At 42.5% G+C, this 22,922-nt stretch overlaps 1 protein-coding gene across 1 annotated transcript in view; it reads left to right on the top strand.

The window, feature by feature from the left end:
- The first annotated feature begins 1,599 nt into the window (after positions 1 to 1,599).
- Positions 1,600 to 22,922, top strand: part of SLC12A8 (solute carrier family 12 member 8) — a 93,444-nt gene continuing 72,121 nt past the window's right edge. Inside the window, exons 1-4 of the mRNA XM_065413612.1 lie at positions 1,600 to 1,719; positions 6,158 to 6,304; positions 10,474 to 10,665; positions 14,713 to 14,944. Coding sequence (XP_065269684.1) covers positions 1,600 to 1,719; positions 6,158 to 6,304; positions 10,474 to 10,665; positions 14,713 to 14,944 — 691 coding nt within the window. The remainder of the gene's footprint in view (positions 1,720 to 6,157; positions 6,305 to 10,473; positions 10,666 to 14,712; positions 14,945 to 22,922) is intronic.

Raw genomic sequence — 22,922 nt, 5'->3', positions numbered from 1 at the left:
AAAAACACAATCTTCGTTCCTTAAGAGTTCATCTGCTCCTGCTGCTGCTTCCCTGCTTGAAGCCCCAACCGCCCTATAACAGCAACCAATTGTGATATTGTAAAGGATTTTTTTTTTTTTTGCTTCAAAGCGGGGCGGAATGAGCAGCAGGGAATCAATGAACCAAATGCACGGGGTAAAGGAACACCTCCTGTGCTGTCCAATGTACCAGGCACAGCAGAAATGCTAGAAAGGAGGATCATCAGTGCAACTACTGGGGAGCACAGATGTTGTTTCTATACTAGTGTGCTCACAATGTTCTGTTTGAAGGCAAAGGCAGAATTAGAAAGGAAGGCTGGTTAAGGAAGGGTGGTCTTGTGGTTAAGGCCCTGGGCTGGGACATGAGTGATCTGGATTTAAGTCCCATCTTGCCTCCCAATGTTCTGTGTGACCTTGGGCAATTCTCTTAATTTCTCTGTCCCACTGTTCCTGCAAGCTGAGGACAATAATCTTCCTTTCTCTGTTTAGATTGTAAGTTCCTGGGGACAGAGACTGTCTCTCCCTATGTGTTTGTACAGCGCCTAGCGCAGTGGATCGCCGAGCTCAGTTGGGGTCTCCAGGCACTACTCAAATACAAATAAGTAAACATAGATTTTTGTAATCATGATTGATTCTTTGTGTGTGTATTTGTTAATTCCCGCTACCATGAAGTGTAATTAATACTGATGTTAGAAACCCAAAGGCACAAAAAAGTTCCCATCATCAAATTTAAGAACTATCAGAATACATGCTAAACATCATTGTTCAATCCTTACGCTGTTGTTACGTCCTTTGCCCCAGCTGAGATTGGTCTCTATAAATACATAAGGGGATAAACACCGGGGAGAGGGAAGAGCTATCTAAGATAAAGGACAATGTTGCACAAGAATGAATGGATAAAAACTGACCATGAATAAATTTAGGTTGGAAATTAGATTTCTAAGCATCAGAGGAGTGAGGTTCTGGAATAGTTTGCCATTGAAGTAGTTCAGGTAAGAAAACTAACTAGTTTTAAGATGGAGCTTGATATGTTTCTGAATGGGATTATATGACAGGGTGCCTGTGATAGCCGGGGACTGGACTTGATGACCCAGGAAGTCCCTTCCCATCCTCTGCTCCTTACTCTCATCTGTTAATATGCATTTCTGTTTTGACTGTAAGCTGCTTGGGGCAGGGACCTGTCAAGCTATCTGTTCTGTGACATGCCTGGCATACCTTGCCTTGAGGTATGAAACAAATAATAAAATATTTTGAGGTCAGGACTTTGTTTTCTTGTCTTCATACTAAACATGCCCTATCAAGATGCCTTATTAGAGGCAGCTCCTATATTTCACATGCTGGTGTCATTATAAGGGTATGGTTTGAAAGGATGGTGCTGCTTAAATGGCAGATTTGCGCTTCTTTGTCTTCTGCAGAATTAGAAAATTACAGTAGGTTTGTCTTTCTTTTTCTTCCCCAGCCCTTCTGACTAGGAGTAACAAAACCATGAATCCTCGTCTGTGGAGATTCCAGCGCGACAGGAATTTGTCTGAGAGGAATAGCTGACCTTATACTCTGCCCCCCAGACTTGTGATTGGCATTATGGCTGCACGTTGGACATACAGCTCTAACATAAAAGATAAAATGTTTGTGCTGAGCAGCGCTGCTGGCCTGAGGAGTGACACGCACGTGCAAGAGCTGTTCCACGAGGAAGCACAACAGGTATGTTGAAAAGGCTCCTTCTCCCCAAGCCACTAATCTCTTGAGTTCCATCTTCAGCCCCTTGTGATGTCATCATGAACTGGCAGATGAATAAACTGACATAACAAATATCTGAAATTAATCAGGTTATGTCAAAATCACATGTGTTTCAGTAAGAAAGGTTTTCATTCCTTCTTAGGCCTTGAACATGATGGATACCTTATTACCCTAGTGAGATCCATCAGAGTTGCATGATGGTCACCCTTTCTCAAGGTCTTATGTTTCATCCAGTCAAAAGTAGCCTCTGCAGGGTCTGGTCCGGTCCATGGAAGTTCTATGAGACTCCTTGGATTAACATCTTGTCTGGATGTCAGGCAAGGAAGGGGCCTGTCTTCTGTGTTGGTTTCCAGAGAGCGGTATAGGGTATAGTCACCTTCCCCAAACTCTAACTCTTGGCTTCATCCACTATGAGATTCTAGCCATGCTGGTACCAAAAAGGGGGTGGGTTTGTGTTTTAAGCAGCTGAAGGAATGAACTGGGGCCCTACTCCCTGCCCCTCAGGCCATGCAGGAGAGTCATTGCAAACTTCTGCTTGGAGCACAACTGAGTGTGGTGAATGGTTCACAGTACAGCACAGAGTCTCAGACAGCTCTTTCCAAGGGCAGCTCTGGTAACATTTGGAAAATTGCTGCTGTCTGGTTGTCTGTAGGCCTTTTTTTTTTTTTTAAGATTCTACTACCAAACATGATGGTCCATAATTTGAAGGAGGATGGGCTAAAGTCTGGAACTGAGTCTTGTTTAAACAGCTTGGAAAATTGAGGTACCTGAGTGAGAATTTGGCTAGGATACAGGGGTTAACTAGGTCATACAGAAAAGTGCCTTGATGATTGCATGTTGTCGAGACTTTGGTTTTACGTCTCTTCTGAAAGACCCCATCTCTAATGACCTAGGAACCCTTGCCATCATATGGGGGGCCTGGGTTCTGTAACCACGTCAGCACCACTTACCGAATCACCAACAAATAGCAATAACATAATCATTAGTAAAGTCTTTTAAATGTTGTTTATTTCCAGTTCCCCTAAAAAAAAATTCCAAATTAATTTGCTCACTTGATGGCTTTCCTATATAGGACCCAGTTACTCTGTACCCTGGAATGCTGTGTATTGTACTTGACAGTGGGTTAAAGCTTTTTGACACACCTGAAACTGTTAAAAATGAACGTTTTAGTGTTAAAGTTATTCTGTTACCTGCAGTTCTGCATGACTCTATATCATTGCGATCATATTGGTTATGCAGTATATGCCTAAAGATATAGCATGTTAGGAAGCAAACCCATGGTTAATACCAGTCTTCCATTATGACTGTATTGGCCTTGGCTGAGCTTTTCAAAAACAGGGGCCTAATGTTAGGCTTCTAAGTCCACATTTAGGTGCCTAAATAAGTGCCCTTATTTGTCAAGAGTGCTAACCAGCCAGTAACACTCACTTAAATAACAAGCTAAGTTAGGTATCTGCTTACTGTAATGACAAAAAAAAAAAGTTTGTACTGTTAGCCCTGCAGAGCCAACGCAGAGAGAGTAATTTCCCTGACATTGTGGGGTCCTTGAGCACTGGTGCATGCTATCTCTCCTATTCTCTGCCTATGGCACATAATAGTCTAGTCTCCTGTGGGCTGTAATACTTTGGTCTAATTTTTGTTGTTGGGTTTAGTGTGTGGGCGCTGGCTGATGGTGGTGGCCTGTAGTATACAGGAGGTCAGACTAGATGATCTGGTGGTCCCCTCTGGCCTTAAACTCTGTGACTATGAATGAGCTGGATTCTCTTTCTTCTTGTGTAGCTTCAGCAGAATTGCTTACTAAATTCCCACCATGTACATATGTGCAAATCCAGCAAAAATGTTGGGGCTGCACATGTGTAACCGAAGGGTTAATTTGGCTTGTGGAACCTTTGGTACTGGTGCTGATCCATGAGAAAGAAAGACCCCCACCTTGTCTTTCAGAAATCCAGGCTGAGTTTGCAGGGCTGGCAGTTAGAAAAAACGTCTTTGAATAGTTTGATAGTCACTGAGGGAAAATAATCATGGAACCTTGATGCCTTTTCTATAGAGTCACTTTTCAGAGGAGAGCCACAGTTAACCATGCGGAAGCTGACTTAGCATCACTCCATATTCTGCCCAGGCATTACATTCCTTCCCCACTCACTCTCCAGCTTGTCACCATGTAAACTGCATGTGCTGTAGCAGAAGTGTTCCAAGGTGGTGGACATGTCCTTTGCTGGAGCAGGATGAGTTAACCCAGAGCACTTCCCAGCCTTTAGTCATAAGCACATAAGAATGGCCAAACTGAATCACACCAATGGTCCATCTAGCTGACTATCCTGTCTTCCAGCAGTGGCTGGTGCCAGATGCTTCAGATGGAATGAACAGAACAGGACAGTTATTGAGTGATCCATCCCCTGTCGTTCACTCCCAGCTTCTAGCAGTCAGAGAGTTAGGGACACCAAGAGCATGGGTTTGTATCCCTGACTGTCTTGACTAATAGCCATTGATGGGCCTATTCTCCATGAACTTATGTAATTCTTTTTTGAACCCAGTTATAGTTTTGGCCTTCATAAAGTTCCCTGGCAACAAGTTCCACAGGTTGACTGTGCATTGTGTGAAGAAATACTTCCTTTTGTTTGTTTTAAACCTGCTGCCTATTAATTTAATTGGTGACCTCTGGTTCTTGTGTTATGTGAAAAGGTAAATAACACTTCGTTATCACTTTCTCCAGACCAGTCATTATTTTATAGCCCTGTATCATATCCCCTCTTAATAGTCTCTTTTCTAAGATGGACACTCCTAATCTTTTTAACCAGGGATTTATATAGTGGCATTATTATATTTTCTGTCTTATTATCTATCCTTTTCATAATGGTTCCTAACATTCTGTTGGCTTTTTTGACTGCCGCTGCACAGCAAGCAGATGTTTTCTGAGAACTGCCCGCAATGACTTCAAGATCCCTTTCTTTAGTGGTAACAGCTAATTTTGACCCCATCATTTTGTATGTATAGTTGGGATTATGTTTTCCAGTGTGAATTACTTTGCACTTATCAAAGCTGAATTTCATCTGCCATTTGTTCCCCGTCATCCAGTATTGTGAGATCCATTTGTAACTCTTTACAGTCTGCTTTGGACTCAACTATCTTGAGAATTTTGTATCATCTGAAAACCTCGCCACCTCACTGTTTATGCCCATTTTCAGAATATTTATGAATATGTTGAACAGCGCTGGTCCCAGTACAGATCCTTGAGTGATCCTGCTATTTCCACTCTCCACTGTGAAAACTGACCATTTATTCCTACCCTTTGTTTCCTGACTTTTACCCAGCTACTGATCCATGAGAGGACCTTCCCTCTTATCCCATGACTCCTTACTTTGCCTTTGATGAGGACCTTGTCTAAGGCTTTCTGAAAGTCCAAGTGCACTATATGCACTGGATAACCCTTCTTCATGTGTGTGTTGAAATCCTCAGAGTCAGCGAGGCACCATTTCCCTTTACAAAAGCTGTGTTGAATCTTCTCCAACATATCATGTTCATCTATGTATCTTATAATTCGGTTCTTTGCTATAGTTTCAACCAATTTGCCTGAAGTTAGGCTTACTGGCTTGTAATTGCCAGTATCACCTCTGGAGCCTTTTAAAAAAATTAGCATCACGTTATCTGCCAGTCTTCTGGTATACAGACTGATTTAAGCATTAGTTTACATACCACAGTTAGTAGCTCTGCAATGTCATATTTGAGTTACTTCAGAACTCTTGGGCATATGCCCTCTGGTCCTGGTGACTTATTACTATTTAATTTATCAATTTGTTCTGAAACCGCCTCTATTGACACCTCAGTCTGGGATAGTTCCTCAGATTTGTCACCTAAAAAGAACAGCTGAGGGATGGGAACCCGAGGAGAGCCCAAGTACACTCTATCATGACTCCATTAATGGGGAACCTGCTGATTGGCATCTCCTGTAACATATCTTCTTGTGCCTGATAAAAAACTGACTGTATAGCTTTTACATGTAGCGTCCCGTGCCAGATTGATTGAGATGTTGTGACCCTGACTTCTGTACAGTAGAGACCGTTTTTTTGTGCTTCGGTGTGGTGTTACTTGTTTGATTGAGTTCTGTCTGACAGAGAGAGCAGATTAAGGACCAAATAGTGGTGCTTTCTGCATCCATGTTGTGGAGCCTGCAATAGTTTCATGGCATTGCTGGGGATCTGTGGACCTCGTGGTCCTGTCCCATCACTCAAGGTTTCCCCTTTCCCTTGATATACTGCTCTTTGTGGGTGACGTCAGGCAAAGCGACGCTGTAGCAGCCATGCGCAGAGCACCCTGTTGTAGGAGTCTTGGCAGGCCACTGTGCCACTTCTGCAGTCACCCAGATGACAGCATGGAGATAACCAAAGGTTTTACTTTCCTCTAGGTATCTCAGACACAGACCAAACCCTGGTGGAAGATACAGCTGTTCGTCTGGGAGCCAGTGCTCTTTGGAACCTGGGATGGTGTCTTTACTTCTTGCATGATCAACATTTTTGGAGTGGTTCTTTTTCTGAGGACTGGATGGCTAGTGGTGAGTGAAGGACAAAGTGGGTGACACTGTGGGTTAAGTAGTAGGTTATTCTCTCCCCCACCACTGTTGTGTTTGCTTTTGTGCTTCGTGAATCGGTTAAATCTCTTGGTTTTTCTTCTGGCTCTTCTGAAAATGTAAATGACTGTGTTTAAAAATACACTGAGGCTGGGGCCGTTTTCTCTGTAATGCGCTGTTCTGCAAATGCCAAACAAACCTGACAATTTATAGAAAAGTCCATGTGTAATGGTGTATCCAAATATAACTTTCCAGGTAAAATGTATTGCCATGGTTACACATCCTCCACTGTCCTCCTCCAAGCAGCGCTGAAACAGTCGTATTTCTAACATGGCAGTTTTAAATGGAGACCCTGCTGTTCTGACTAAAGGGCCCTGGATTGCACAACATTCTCCTTGATAGCCAGGAGAGTCCCATGCATGGCTCAAGGGTAGCATATATCCCAGTGTCATGGCTTTAAGAGTGAGCCTGATACTGCAGCATGAAGCAGGATCCAGTCTCGCTCAGTAAATTGTGCTGTTCCCTGCAGCTTCCATGTAGGAAAAGCAAAGCTTCCCGAGGGAATGTTGGAGCTGAACCTTGGACTTAATGTCATGAGCCCAGCTGTTCTCAAAGGTACAAGAAGAAACTTTTAACATTTAGAATTTGATATAGCGCCTTTCTTCTGAAAGGGTAGGGAACTGTGTTTTTTTACAGGGAGAGAAATTCAGGGCCAAGTTCTGATCTCCCACGGCACCAGGGTATATTTGGAATAATGTCAACGAAGTTACGCAGTCTGAGAGGCGACTCAGGCCCGTAATAAAGCGATATCGATGAATCCTGTTGCCACTACTGGGAGGAAATGAAGCAGCTGTTCAAAGACATATAGCATTACTTCACAAGGAAGTGTAGATACGACCAGATCCAACTGAATCTGCAGGGGAAACATTTAACCCAGTCCTGCCAGGTTCTGAGTGCCTTCAGTTCCCTAGCATAACCACTTTAGCTCACTTCCTGATTATATCATCTACATTTGGCATATTGGTTCAATGGCCCAGTGTAGTTCCCACATTGGCTGTTGGGAACAATACTCTTGTGAGAATTGCCCTGGGGTCTACAATGACCAAAAGGGTCCAGGCCTTCATTCAAGACTGTACCTCCAGAAACCCCCTCTCCCTTAGTTCCACCTAGGGGATTAGTTCATTACTGACTCAGAAAGCAGAGTGCTGCCTACTGAATCACCAGTGTAACTTTCTTCAGCTGCCATGATTTTCCTTGGCGGTCTCTCCTCCACGAATCATCCAGGCCCAATCCTTGCCTTATGAAATCTGATAGTCCATTGCCAGCACACGTGTCACATCATCAGAAAGATCCTCATTCCCAGTTGGATTACCCAGGGCCCTTTACTGATACCCATTAGCCAGGCATAATAGGTGAGTTTTTTCATCGTTTACTTCCCTTTCCCACATTAATTTCAACTGAGATGTCAGAAAGGTTTCCATAAGCCCTTCATCAACACCATCATATTACCTTCATCCCTCCCTTTGCTATTTAATAGAAAGGTACTGGTGGCACAGTCAATAAATAAGGTAAAAAATCAAATAGAGGATTTTTAAAAGGGAAATGGGGAGCGATTGAAAATAATAGTATTAGGCCTTGAAGTCACTGGGGCTTCACACAAGCACAGGGGTTTGCTTGCATGGATCTGATTGCAAGATCAGGGCCTTGGATTGTAAAATTTTCAAGACAGCAGGGGTCACGTCTTCCTATATATTTCTGCAGCACCGAGAGACACCCTGATTCTTACTGGAGGTCTTTGGGCCCACATTGAAGTATTAGATAATAATACTAATGATACACTGGGCCTTTAGTCTCAACTGTAGCATGTCCTGTCACGCATGTGTAAATAAGCTTCAGTGTTCCAGTTTTCTCTCCTGCTCTGCATGCTGCTCTGATCCCTGAGTGTGGGGTTCCTTCCCATGATGCATTGCAAGAATGAATTCTGGTGTTTAGGGTCTGTGTTACTGACTTTTTCTTCTGTAGATCCAAATGGACTGTCCATTACCACAAGCAGTGGGCAAGAGCTGCCATCCCTTCTGGATGATTAATAGAAGTTATTTGCTACCAATTAAAAAAAAAAACGATTGAAAGTTTTTCAGTGTATTTAAACAAAAATGCAAGTTTTCAGTACTGTCTTAACCTGACTGTACATAATTGAGGCAAAGAAACAATTGTTCCTTTATCTAAAAACAAAACAAAACTAGACTTTAAGGGTTCATGTGATGTAGACCCAGCTAGCAGCTGCATTCACAATGAACCCTGGCTTCATTTTCTACTGATCCAATAAAATCAACACCTAAAACAGCAGGATATTGAACCAAAATAGGATTTCACAATGATAGCAACATCCTGGATACGTTTCTCTTTTTAAAAAAAAAAAACTAAAACTCACCAACAACAGAAAGATCTGGGACTTAGACCAGCACAAAATAGAAGCAGCAGCAGCCGCCTATCGCTGATAAGAAACAAAATGGTGCCAGAGGCCAGCGTGTCCTCAGATACAAGCGCCACTGGAATGGAGAGAGAGACAGCTTGGCAGCCATCAGCGGAGAGAAATTATGCAAAACCTTACCGTAGTAATGGGGCAGCGCTGTGGGGGAGGGAAGGGGAGGGAGAGGGAAGCTTCAAACTGAAGGCACACAAGGTATGGTGTCTCTTAAAGCTGGTGGGAGGCCATGGGCTATATGTGGCCTGGTTCTATGGCTATCAAGGCGCACAAGCTGACTTACCTGCTGCAGTCACCAAAGGCTCCATGGCACATGGTGCCAAGAGCATTACATGTTTCTGGGAAGAATTGGGTTTCCTTGTAAGCCTGTGGGCCGAGGGGTTCTTGGATTCTAATACAGATGACCTGCTCGCCCATTCGCCATCTCATAACACAGCTACAGCGGTTGGATACATGGAAAAGGGATTTAAGGTAGGTCTGTTAATGCACCTTAGCAGCTGGGAATTAGAGAACAAGCCAGCGCCATATGCCAAGGCAGCTGTTTGTGGACCTCTGCTCTAGATCAGGAAGTGAAAAGTCACAGGTTGCACAAATCCGCTTGTGATACCACCAGGAGGCGAGCCAATTTCCGTGTTGCAGGCCACTGAACAGGCTTGCTTGAAAGCAGGACTGTCCCAAGCATCTGCGGAAAGCTGGAGGAACACGTGGGTGTGGACTGAGATATTGCGTCAGACGAGACGGTGTATAGTCCAGATAACGACCAGCAAACAATTACTTATAACATGTTTATTTTTTCTCTTGTATATTCAGTCTTTCCTTCTGTTTTTGTCGTTCATTGGTTTGAGTGTTAGCAACATAGTAGTTCTTAGTGGCTTAGATTTTCAGAAGCATTTGATCTCAATCGGAGCTGCTGGGTTCTGAGCCCTTTTGAAAATCCGATCATTTAGGGGCCTAAGAAACGGGCAGTTTGAAAATCCAGGCTTTTATTTCAGGATGTGTTGGGTGCTGAGGTTTTTTGTTTTGTGTTTATCTGACCCAGTATTTGTTATAATCAAAATATTTCTTCCCTCCCCCCACCCCACCCCCGCTTTTTTTACCTTGTGGCGGATTATTCATGGTTATAAGGGAGTTGTAACTGTGAAACTTTAGCTGAGTAGTGATCTGCCCTTGATAACACCCTGGTGTGTTAAATCTCAGGTCGAGGGATCAGTGAGATAACCTGATGCCCTCAGGAATTTATACAAAGTAGGGCTCTTTTGAGGAGACCCTCACGCACTTGTTGATAAGGGTAGAATTTCCTAGAAAGAACCAGTGGGGATAAATATTATTATTTATTATTATTATTTGTACTGCGGTGGCATCTAGGAGTCCTAGTTATGGACCAAGAGCCCATTGTGCTAGGCGCTGCACATACACAAAACAAAAGGACGGCCCTTAAACCTCAAAGACCTGAACGTGTTTCAAGAATTTTACAATTAACATACATTTCTGTGGTTGCTAAATTTACAGGAGAGAAGTGTGTGTTTTATTTAATCTGAATATAAAATAACCTACAATGAATTGACACAATGTGTTATAGTTAACTGGAATCTCAGAAGGTGATGGGTCTTTTTTCCTACCCTGAATAATTTTCCTTGTGTTCTTCGGTGTCTTTTTTTCTCCATTACAGGGAAACACCGGCATTTTAATGGGCATGTTTCTGGTGTCCTTTGTTGTCGTGGTTGCCCTGGTAACTGTCTTATCTGGAATTGGGGTCTGTGAGAGGTGCAGCATCGGAAGTGGAGGAGTCTATTCCATGATTTCTACTGTCCTCGGTGGTCAAGTTGGAGGGACCATTGGCCTCCTTTATATTTTTGGTCAGGTAAAAATGATTGTTACTGCAAGCACGCCCTTGGTCCTTTTCTTCCACGCTCTAAAATAAATAAGATGATCCCACTGAGAAGGAGGGTGGCATGGAAAAGCAGAGTTGTAGGCATATAATTCCATTCCTCTCAGTATGATCAGGCTTGTTGTCACTCATCTACAGCAATACAGCAAAGAGTACAGATCAGTCCTGTCATGTTTGAACAGGGGGAATGCTAATGAGGAGGCTAATGATTCCCTCCCCATGTATGGAGCCATCTCTGACACAGTCTGAATTCTCTCTGCTGTCCTGAGGTGCTGGTCATGGGAACAATGACCAAAACAGAATGAAACACAAAAAATGCCATAGCTAAGACATCTCATCTACAAGCAAGGAAATATTTAAACTGAAGAGGAAAAAGCCTATGTGGCCAACTGGACAATACAAACTCTACAGATCAGCTGTGGGGTTATACATTTGCCCATAGCGTACTAAATGTTTCCTTATGAGGGTGGAGGAGTAGGAGGAGCACTTGGGGAAAAGAGATTAGGTGGTTTGGAGACAAAGTAGTGTCTGAGCCATTGGGGAAGTGGAGAGGACCCAGAGCCCATGTGGAGGAGGAGCTTATGGGTAGTTGATTTTGTGCACAGTTTTGCAGCTCTTTGTTTTTAGAGAAACCCTAATGTGCCACTGAAGTGGTGGATTGAAATTAAAGGTTAAGAAACACAAACAACTATCCCTACTAATAGAAAAGTGATTATTAATGCCCATAGCAATTGAAAAAAATAAAGAGATTAGAAATACCAGAAAAGGTCATGCACAGTGAAGAATTGTTCATTTAAATGCATTAGCTTGCAGCCGTCTTTAAAAGCCTGGCCAATTTGAAAAGTCTACATAAAATACAAATTCAATAGTTACAAGACAGGGCATGCAAAAAAGTCATACATGTAAGAAAAAGACTTCCCCCAGCCTTTTGCCCTATAATTCCCCCAATCTCCCCCCCTGCCTGGGAAAACAACTGAGCTGTGCAGCGTGTCCTGAGGTCATAGAATCTGGGCTCTGGCAGACCATGGATTTACCTAGACAAACATTTTATGTGGGGGTGTGGGGTTTGGAGAGATGAGGAACTGCAGATGGTTAGCAGTGCTGTGTTTTTTCCCAGTGGTTTTCAAACTGGGGTACGCATACCCCAGGGCTACACGAGCTCTCATCGGGGATACACCAGAAAATTCCTGTAATGGCGGACAACGCATTTTATTTAGTAAGACTTGGCAATCTAATCAATGTTTGATCTCCTTTCAATTAAAACTACAGCCACCGTGAGACTCAGAATCAGAGGCACGACCCCCCAAGGGGGGCACGGAGGAAATTTGGGGGGGTTAATGCCAAAGAGCTGGGCCCTACTTGAAGTTACAATTTTTGGTTACTCCTCCCTACCCCAGACAGGCTGGGTGGCCCGCTGAGGTGATTCAGGGGGTGGAGGTGGTGCTCCCGCCCTGAGCTCCACCGCATGGCATTGCCGCTTGTCCCCCAAAAACTTTCCTCTGCCTCACAGTTTGGTGACTTCTAGAAGCTGTTGCTAAATGGAAGGCAGAAATCTTGGGGGTGGGGGGGAGAGGATAGTTCAAAAACATTTAAAAATTACCCATTTCCATGGTGCATTTATGAAGAAATTGGCTCCACTGTAGAAGTCATAGCAATACCTTTATATGCGTAGAAATATTTCATTCTTCTGGCGAAGGTAGGGTTTATTGAAGGAAAGACAGGCTGTTGCTTCAAGGCCACTGATAGTGTTGAGACTCGCAGCAGCTCCTTCTTTCTCTCCACTCTCTGAATTATCCTTTGCAATATACATACTGTTTCCTTTTACTTGGCCTTGTTATGAAAGTAGAAGGATCCTATTTAACTCCTTCCAAAAACTGGTGTTAATCAGTTGAAAAGTACCCTGAAATCCTAAGTTGCAGTGCTCCCTGCAAACAGCTATATGGCATTTCTCTGTGCTTTCAGGATTCTTTCTTGTATTAGGCTTTTCAGGCTAATGCATTTTGTTTCGAGTCAGGTTCTACTTTTCTTTTCAAGTCTCAAATGCAATCTTTTGTGAATATCCCATCACGACACTAGACGTCCTTTCATAAATTATATTTTTAGAAATTCTCTGTATTAAACACACATATTGAGGGCAAAGTTTTCAAAACTAAGCATGTGCAATTACATGGATGCATTGCGAGCACTCATTGCCTGGAAATACCTGTCCATGAATGCACAGACACTAAGTTGGTGGAAATCAGTATTGTTCCACTTAAGTCAATAAAGCAGTGCTGATTTACCCCAGCAAAGGATGTGATCTATGGTCTGTTAATCACTAGTTACTAAGGACTTGATTTAACTCTTGTTGAAGTCAATGGAAGTCTTTTGTTTGACTTCCCTGAGAGTTGGATTGTGCTCTTTGTGACTAACTAACCAGATTGGGTCATTTGTCCTGGGACCACTAGATCTAAAAGCATGAGCCTTTACTGCTTGGACTAAAGGACAAGGACCATTAGTCAGGAGATAGTGGTTGACTCAAAGCTGTATACATGGCCTGACCATTAGAGGGGGACAAAGAGCCATGCTGTGTCAACATAGGTTGCACACTCACCCTGGCTGAGGAAGTTCATCCTAAACTTGAGAAGTCCACAGCAGTTCAAATACGCATTGGTGGCCATATGGGCCACCAATTTGTAACACCTGCACGTGCACACATTGGTTTTTTTGAACCCATACGTTTGGTGCACACTGATGTTCACACGTAACTGCCCAGGCCTGACTTTAGAAATGTGACCCTTGGTATCAGCTGCACGTTGAAAAGGATTGTCACTGAAATGTCAGATATAATAGGAAGGCGGGAAGTTTTAGTTTAGAGAGTTCTACAGTGAATAATAGTCCTCTCTCTTCCCAACCCCCGCCTTCTTCTTTGAATCCAGTAGTGCCACTTTGGTTTGGTGGGGAAAGGATTGCTTGGGTTTGTATCTTCTCTCTGGCATGAATTGTAGCCTTAACCTGCACACACTTCCCTGAGCTTTGGAACTCCATTCCTGCAGACACATACATCCAGTGAAAAACACAAGTCCTTCTCTGCATCAAGAAAAATAAACTGCTCTCCCCAGAGCTCATGGAACTTGAGTTGCACAATACACGCTTATCAGAAGTGCAGGCTATGTTCCAGTAAAGAGACAGGGAACCGGTGGAACAGCAAACTTTAAATCCAAACTAAATACTGAGTTAAAAACCTTGAAAACAATAAAGCGGAAAGCAATCAGTCATTCTCCAAGCAGGTGCTCCACAGAAAGAAAGGAAAACAAGAAATTACAGAGATGTGCTCTTATTTGGGCAAACGTATTTTCTTTCACTTCAGAGTATTGTTCAGGAGATGCTCAGTGTCTCTGGGGTGAGTTTTATTCTGTTGTTTTAAAAAAGGGTGCATTTTAGAGCTGGTAAAAGGTAGGTAGCTTGACAGTCTCAGAGCCCTAAAGTCCCCTATTTACCCATGGAACAGGTCCAAACTTTCTTACACTATCCTGCCAACATACCTCATTCTTGTGTTTAGTCTCCATGTGAATGTTTGGCCCAGGGAATCCTCAGCCTCTCTGCTAAAGTTACGCTTTGGCTGTGGGTGGGTCATTGGCAGTGGGCATCAAACCCAGGACTCTATTGCCTGAGCTAAAAGCCCAGCTTTGTTACTGAAGGCCGTAACAATCTGTATGGGTGGCCTAGCCACCACTCGAGGGGGACAGAACACCACCCTGAGTGGGTGGGTATTACATTAACAAGGGTGCAAATTGTGATGTGGCGCCTGTCCTGCAGGGACTTGACTGAGATAACCAAACTCCTCTCAGATCCACCACGGTGCAGCCATCAGATGGTAACAACCTTCAGTCAATACCTTCCTGGACTGGCTGAAACTAACGGGTGAAATACTCTGCATCTTGTCACCAATCCTCTGAGCCATCCAACATCCTTCTGTTCAGGCATGTTAGGCAGTACTTGCGCTGGGGGTGGGGGTGTTTATGTTTAAATGTCATTCAGTGTGTTGCAGGTGCTATGTACATCACCGGATTTGCGGAATCCATCTCCGACTTACTGGGTTTCAGTAGCACTTGGGCAGTTAGAGGCATTTCACTGGCAGTCTTACTAGGTCTGCTTGGAATTAACCTGGCTGGTGTTAAATGGATAATCCGTCTCCAACTGTTACTGCTCTTCCTGCTGGCTGTTTCTACGCTGGACTTTGTCATTGGATCATTCACGCACCTAGATCCAGGTAAAATTTCATGAATACTTCATGTTTACAGTTGCAACAGTATTTAACGTGCGTTAAATTTTGTTTTCCCCTTAATTTGTGATTCTGTGAATTTAAAAGCTGGACAAAAATATAGACCAAAACTTCTAGAGGTGTATCCCTAAAGTTAGGCACCTAACCAGAGCCCCTATTCTGCAAACACGTCGGGCATCTCTACAGCCTGAAGTCGACCTATGTTAGTAATTACTGCAGTGGCTGATGTCCACATAATCCTCCTTCTGTTGGAGGTGCACATCCTCACCAGGAGCACTTCCACCTACTGACGAGGGACAGTGTTGGGGGATGCTGAGAGCCAACAGCTGATGCAAGTAACGCAGTGTCTACACAGACACTGTGTCACCCTAACTTCAACATAAGCCCTACGCCTTTTATGGAGTTGGGGTTATGATGTCGGTGTAATAAGGCACTTACATCGGCGGGACAAGGTTGTAGTTTGTACACTGACGTAATTAGGTTGCCGTAAGCTGCAGCCTAAGATAGAGGTAGACCCGGCCTAGGATACATCCCTAAACACAGGTACCAGTGTTTGCAGGGTTGGGACCATAGGTGCCTAACTTTGCTGCCTAAATTTAGGTAACTACTTTAAAAAGTACTGGCTATAACCTTTTATTGAGTTCTTAGTTTCTGAAAGCTTTCTAACAATAGAAAACTGCCTGCACAGACAGAGTGCTATGTCCAATGAACCAGTTTTTAAAAGAGTTGTATCCATAAAGATTAAGGATAACAAATTTACATTAAGAAGTTTTTCTTATCAGTTTGATGCCTGTAATGGCCTTTAAAAAATAAAACTGTCAGCCTATAATGAATTGCATGACAGCACATCAAACAGTTTAGACAGTACGGGCAATATTATCTCATTTTTTCCCCTTGTGATTCCCCCCACCCCAGTGTGTGTGTCTATATCCACCTTCTGTCACTTGTCTTAGATTGTAAATTCTCTGGGGGCAGAGACCATCTTTTTGTTCTGTGTTTGATTCTACAGTACCTAGAACAAGGGGTTCCTGGTCCATGACTGAGGCTCCAATGGGTTACCATAAAACAAATAATAAATAAGAATAATAATTGTCACCAGGAAAATATTCTACTTATAATGTAAAAACCCGATACATATTTGGAGAATAATTTTGAAAATTTTGTTTAGGTTCTTTTTAGATATGCCCTTAGTCGTCATAATCAGCAATTGCTATTGGAGCTGGATGAAATATTAGCAAGAATATCCAAAATGCTTGAAATTTGAAAACTTTTGGCACTTCATTGTGACTTCAATATCAGTCCTCTTTTTTTGTAGCTTTTTGCACTGAAATGCACCACGTTTAGTAACAATTGGTCTTATGTTCAAGCAAATATTGATCCGTTTACAAGCAAAGACATTTTCAGGATCACGGGTGGCCTGGTTAAGGAGGGGAATATTTTCTGGGATAAGGAAAGTCTCTTAAGGCTGATTGTGGTCCAGGGTTGGAGACAGACATCGCTGCACTTAATAATAACCCCACAGTATGGAGTAATGTTAACCCTGCGATTTCCTCTAAGCTGGGGGTCATAGAAGCATATTGCATAATGTGATAGATTGCAATGAAAGGAGTGCATGAATGCTTAAGTGACACTGACCGCAAAAAAGTGCAATTATCCAAATAAACAGAAGGTGTCACTTTATCTTTGATTTCCCTCCATTCCCAAACGCACCAGTGTTCTTTTAATAAATGGACAAAGTCCATTTTTTGTTGTCCTTAGTTTTGATTTCAACATTAAAAAAAACTGCTGGAACAGGGATGGGAAGATGTCACCTTGTAAATATTTATAGCCCAGCTGGTTTGAGAGAATTTCACATCAAGCTATTTTGTGCTTGCAATGCTGATAGCAAGCAGTGTTCTGATGTCACAGGCACAGGACTTAGACCCGAGAGAAAGCATTTTATGATTCTTTGTAGGTAGGACGCTCTGGGAAAACAATTTTTTATTTCATCATAATAAGTGTTGCAAAATTAAACCTGCTTTAGCACTCAACTGATGCTCGGAAAGAAAAGTAAATTGAGGAACGTTGTGCCAGGTACAGAAAATTAAGTTAATGTACTTTTCAAGAATAAAGGAGGCTGTGCTATATAACTAAAGAAAACATTAGGAGGATTCCAGAGTTGTTCACTGTTCAATTAACTTGTCTTGAGTAGAGGGGAACTGGGCCTAAAACTACCCATCCTTTTTTAATAAAGAGGAAAAAATAGATACAACGTAAGAGAGAGAGAGAGAGACTATGGGTCTGTCTACACTGCAAAAAAAGGCCCATGGTAGCAAGTCTCAGAGCCCAGGTCAGCTGACTCGGGCTCATGCTACAGGGTTAAAAATAGCAATGTATTTAACCTAAGGGGCTTGGGCTAAGGTGTGGTTAATTGTGGTGTAGATGTTTAGGCTCGGGCTGGAGCCTGGGCTCTAGGACCCCGTGAAGCGGGAGAGCCCCAGAGCTCAGGCTGCAGGCTAAGCCCCAACGTCTACACCACAATTAAACAGCCCCTTAGCCTGACCCCCACGAGCCCATGTCAGCTGGCATGGGCCAGCTGAGGGTGTGTAATTGCAGTGTAGACATAACCAGAGGCGCTCAGGCTGGAGCCCAGGCTCAGACCCAAGCCCTCGCTGGGTTTCAGAGCCTGAGCTCATGCCCAAGCCCGAATGTCTACACTGCTATTTTTAGCCCTGTAGCACAAGCCTGAGTCAGTTAATCCAGCTCTGATACTTGCTGCCACTGATCTTCTTTTGAAGTGTAGACGTACTTTATAGCAGGAGGACGAATATGGAACTGGAAGGAGAGAACAAAAGGAGGAATATAAGAAATAAAGAGAGAAAGAGAAAACATGCCCAACTTTACAGCTGGAATTTTTTATTCCTTTATTAGTTTTCCTTATGTGAATTTATCTGATAGAAAAGAGAGAGAAGAAAGGAAGGGAGGTGGATGGGAGGTACCCAGTTCAGCAGTATGGAATCTACAGTATATCTGTGGCCTACTTGAGGAGAAGAAAAGTGTCTTAAGGCTGATTGTGGCTCAGGGTGGGAGATGTGGGTCCCAGCATTTCATTCCAAGCTCCCTATCCCCCCCAAGTGTGCAGACTATATCTACTGGCTTAATGCTTGTTTTGAGAAGTCTTCATTTGTGTGATTTACAAATAACTTTATATATGAGAGACTTTTTTTTTTTTTAGTTGCCTGAAAAGTGTATTCATTGGGAAGTCCTGCATTACCCCCGAAGGCCTCTGAGTGGTATCTCAGCCCTGATTGTAAGCACTAGGGCTTTGGAAAGAATCACCCGCTCTGTCTGGATTTCCAGCACTTCCTTTAAAGTGGCGTAGATAAATTAGCCTTGATTGTATCTGTTTACATGAAGCCTTTCCTACAAGGCAACATCTAATGATTTACAGATGATAAATACAGATATTGATAAACCCAGCTGATCTTTTTCACACGTTCTGTTGGTTAATAAATGATTTTGTAACTGCAAATAGAAGGACCCTGTTCAACTAGGCAATAGCTATGCAAGAAATCAAATTAATGCTGCCTAGTTTTGAGGGAAGGGAAGTGTGTGGTGGTTTAAAGACAAATAAATTGTCCTTGGCTTTGGGCAAAATACCAGTCTCAAGAATTACTTCCGCCCTTGATCAGTATTTTACAATCTTTGTCTTCTTGATCAGTATCTTACATCTTCAATATTTGTGTATAATCAACCTTTTGGAGTTTTAGATCTGTTGCGGCAGGCTGCTAAGTTTGGTCACATGAGGATAGTGTGAGTATGTAACAGGCCAGTAAGCTAGGTACCAAGGGCAAGAGAGAGGTATTGTGAGACACAGTCTAGGGGATGAGCATGGATTGGGAGTCAGGTTGTTCTGAGTTTTAATCCTGACTCTGACGCTTATTATCTTTATGACATATGGCAAGTCACGCAATCTGTTTGGGCCACAGTTTGCCCACCTATAAAATGGGGATGGTGGTACTTATGATATTTCTCCATCTCATAGGCTTGCTAAAGGGACTAGTTATTGTCTGCACAGCACTTTGGAAATATGGAAGTGCAATATATTTTTTCTTTGGATTTTTAATAGTCTACATGAATGCCCATCCAATAATAAGGGATGCCCTGGACGCTCATTTAAAAATATTATTATTATTAGGGCTGTCAAGCGATTAAATAAATTAATCGCGATTAATCACATGATTAATCGCACTGTTAAACTATAATAGAATACCATTTATTTAAATATTTTTGGATGTTTTCTACATTTTCAAATATATTGATTTCAGTTAAAACACAGAATACAAAGTGTACAGTGCTCAATATTTATTTTTGATTACAAGTTTTTGCACTGTAAAAAACCCAAAAGAAATAGTATTTTGCAATTCACCTAATACAAGTACTGTAGTGCAATCTCTTTATCATGAAAGTTCAACTTACAAATGTAGAATTATGTACAAAATAAACTGCATTCAAAAATAAAACAATGGAAAATTTTAGAGCCTGCAAGTCCACTCAGTCCTACTTCTTGTTCAGCCAATTGCTCAGACAAATACGTTTGTTTACATTTGCAGGAGATAATGCTGCCTGCTTCTTGTTTACGTCACCTGAAAGTGAGAACAGGCATTCTCATGGCACTGGCATAGCCGGCGTCGCAAGATATTTATGTGCCAGATGTGCTAAAGATTCAGATGTCCTTTCATGCTTCAACCACCATTCCAGGGGACATGTATCCATGCTGATGATGGGTTCTGCTCAATAACAATCCAAAGCAGTGTGGACCAATGCATATTCATTTTCATTATCTGAGTCAGATACCACCAGCAGAAGGTTGATTTTCTTTTTTGGTGGTTTGGGTTCTGTAGTTTCTGCATTGGCGTGTTGCTCTTTTAAGACTTCTGAAAGCATGCTCCACACCCCGTCCCTCTCAGATTTTGGAAGGCACTTGAGATTCTTAAATCTTGGGTCAAGTGCTGTAGCTATGTTTAGAAATCTCACATTGGTACCTTCTTTGCATTTTGTCAAATCTGCAGTGAAAGTGTTCTTAAAATAAACAACATGTGCTGGGTCATCATCCGAGACTGCTATAACATGAAATATATGGCAGAATGTGGGTAAAACAGAGCAGGGGACATACAATTCTCCCCCAAGGAGTTCAGTCGTAAAGCAATACTTAAACTAGTGTCTTTATTTCGTTCTGCTTGGACAGAGTCCCCTGGCTCTTCCCCCCCACCCCACTCCCCTTCCCTCAACTCATCCCCAGACACATATACACAAACAGCTATTAAATAGGATATTGTCCAAAAACTCACTCCTTTCCTGTGGCTTGCCCTTATTTTTAGATTTTTGAGACAGGACTGTACTTGTATAAAAGGGGTTTTCTCAGCTGCACTTCCTCAGAGAACCCCTCAGGCTTTTATAGCCCTGAGCTGGAGCTGAAGAGCTGGAGCTGGTCTGGTTGCCAGGGCGAGTCAGCAAATAGCCCTGCCCAGCCCCACAATGCTAAAGTCTGACCCCTGCTCACACTGATGTGAACTGCAACCCAAGAACAGTTAACCATTCATTAATTCACTTTATCAGGGTAAGAAATGTAGGCTGAGAATTTTCACAATGGGTTAGCATAATTACTTAGTCCATTGGTTACTAAGTAGGGAGATGTTGCAGATCCCACTGAGGACAGTAATACCAGGTAATTAGTAATGCTGCAAGTTCCTGGGGTGACAGTGGGCAGCAAATTAAAGATGAGATGTAATGTGAGATGGCAGAAAGTGTCTCTGTGTATTTCAGATGTCGCTGAAAGAGCACTAACAACCAGTATTGAGAGAAATAATGCAATGAAGGAGAACCCGTAAGAATATCAACTGATCTGTATCAAGCTCCTTGCCTAGATATGAATGACTGGGAAGATAATGGTGGGAGGTATATGAGTTTTCCCATGCAACTGATACCAGTGCTTTGCTGAGTGTTGCTAGCGATGTCACTCTTCCATTTTCTTTGGTAGTGGCAGGGCTTTCTATAGCTGCTTCATGGTACAGTCACCAGAGCCTCAATTTCCAGAAGTGACTAGAACTTTCTGAAAATCAGGCCCCTTTAAGGCATCTCAGGTTGGGCACCCAAAATCACTAGTCATTTCTGAAAATTTGGATCCCATGGTCCTTGTATGAACATCTGCTTCAATAAAATATGGGGCTTGCTTAAAGTGGAGAGCCTTATTGTGCTAGGGAGTGAAAAATAGCCATATTGTCTTGCTAGCTGGACACTGTGTTATTTTTACTGAGTCCAGTATACATGCCTCAGCACCAGAAAGTCCTGGTGCCCTTTGACCCCCTAATAAGGACTTGTGTTTGTGACAGTATTATTATATATTTGAATACATTGAACACCATTTTCTTTTTTGCCTTTGTCCTTTGTATTTGAATATTTACTGCTTTGAGATCATACATTTCAATATTCGTCTCTATTTGCTACCCACAAAAAATAAACGATAAAGATAGAAGACTACTGCAGTATACGTGATCACTTCTTCAGAACAATATGCAAAGCCTTTTGGCCTTTATGCATAGAACATTAGAGTCATGGAAAAAGAAGATAAGGCCGCTGTTAATGCCCTACTTTTATTTTCCTAGCCTATCTCTAGTAATTTTCGTGGAGGGTTACTCCCAAATACTCCCTTCAAATAGGCGCCTGTTTTCCTGTTTTGGCAATTGCTTTCAGGTATTCTGTGAAAACAGAACTACTGAGGGAGTAAATAAAAAGGGTTGGTGTTGGGGGAGTCGGGGGTTGGAGGAGAGGAGATCTGGTGTTAATTTTGTCATGCCTTGTTCCTTTTTTGAGATGAAAAAGAATAGCAGTTTACATAGAAATGGTTGTTGCTTTGCAATTTTTAAATGTCTAATGTTCCTTTAAAAGAAAATGTGTTCTCTTTGTTCTCAGTGTTCTCTTTGGCTGTGACTGCAGATTACATAATTAAACCCAGCATGGGCTAGTGGTGTGAACTTCAGACTGGGAGTTGGTTCTGCCGCCAACTTCGCTGTGTGACCTTGAGCAAGTCACTTAACCTCTCTGTGGATAGGACCCTACAGTGCTAGGGTGGATCAAGGCCTGTGGCTTTTCCCCATCTGTAAAATGAGGTTTCACTTCTAAGAGATGCTGTGAGACATTAGTGGTGGGGTTGAAAGTGCTTTTAGGTGCTCAGCTGAGGTGCTACATAAACACAATCTATTATCCTATTGCTATTTCCAGATGTATCACTGTTAGGATAATTCTCTTTGGAGTTATTCTTCAGATAAAGCACATCCCTGTTGTCACTCATTTTGGTTTTAGTATATTGAAACTAGCTTTGCAAAACCTGGAAAAAACGTTTGTTCTCCCTTTTCTTCGAAGGGTGAATTCTTTGAAGGCTTTTTATCCCCTGGGCTTCCTGTAACAGTACCAGGAGAAGTGACATTTGTTAGTCAGCAGCACTGCAGCTGGCTAGCTATAAGAGGAGGGGAGCCTCTCATGAGCCATTTCGCAGAGAGGGAACCTACCACCGTCAAATCGAGTTCTCTGTTGTATAAACATTCCATCATTGTAAAGATCCTTAAAATGGTGTCTCAGGGGCTTTGGTGGACTGTTTTTTTTTTTTTTTTTTTTTTTTAAAGAAATTATCACAAAAATAAATTTAAAAAATCGAAGAATAAAATAACCCTTTTTCTCTACATGGTTTTTTTTTTGGGGGGGGGGGGGTGTAAGGGGCGTGCCCCATTTTGAAAGAGAGGTACAGGAAGGATGTGTGTGTCAGATGATGATGTGTAGCTAATCCCACAGGCTTTATCCAGCCTGATTGCTGACTTCCTGGCTTGAAACACATCTGGAAATTGGCATCAAATTCTGAGTAGAAATCACTGAAGAAAGGGCAACAGAAAATCCCACTTTGCTACTGAACAAGGTAGACACAATGGTGAAT

This window comes from Emys orbicularis, chromosome 11 (genome assembly GCF_028017835.1).
Source record: "Emys orbicularis isolate rEmyOrb1 chromosome 11, rEmyOrb1.hap1, whole genome shotgun sequence".
Lineage (NCBI taxonomy): Eukaryota > Metazoa > Chordata > Testudines > Emydidae > Emys > Emys orbicularis.
This window is presented reverse-complemented; position numbering and strand designations above follow the sequence as displayed.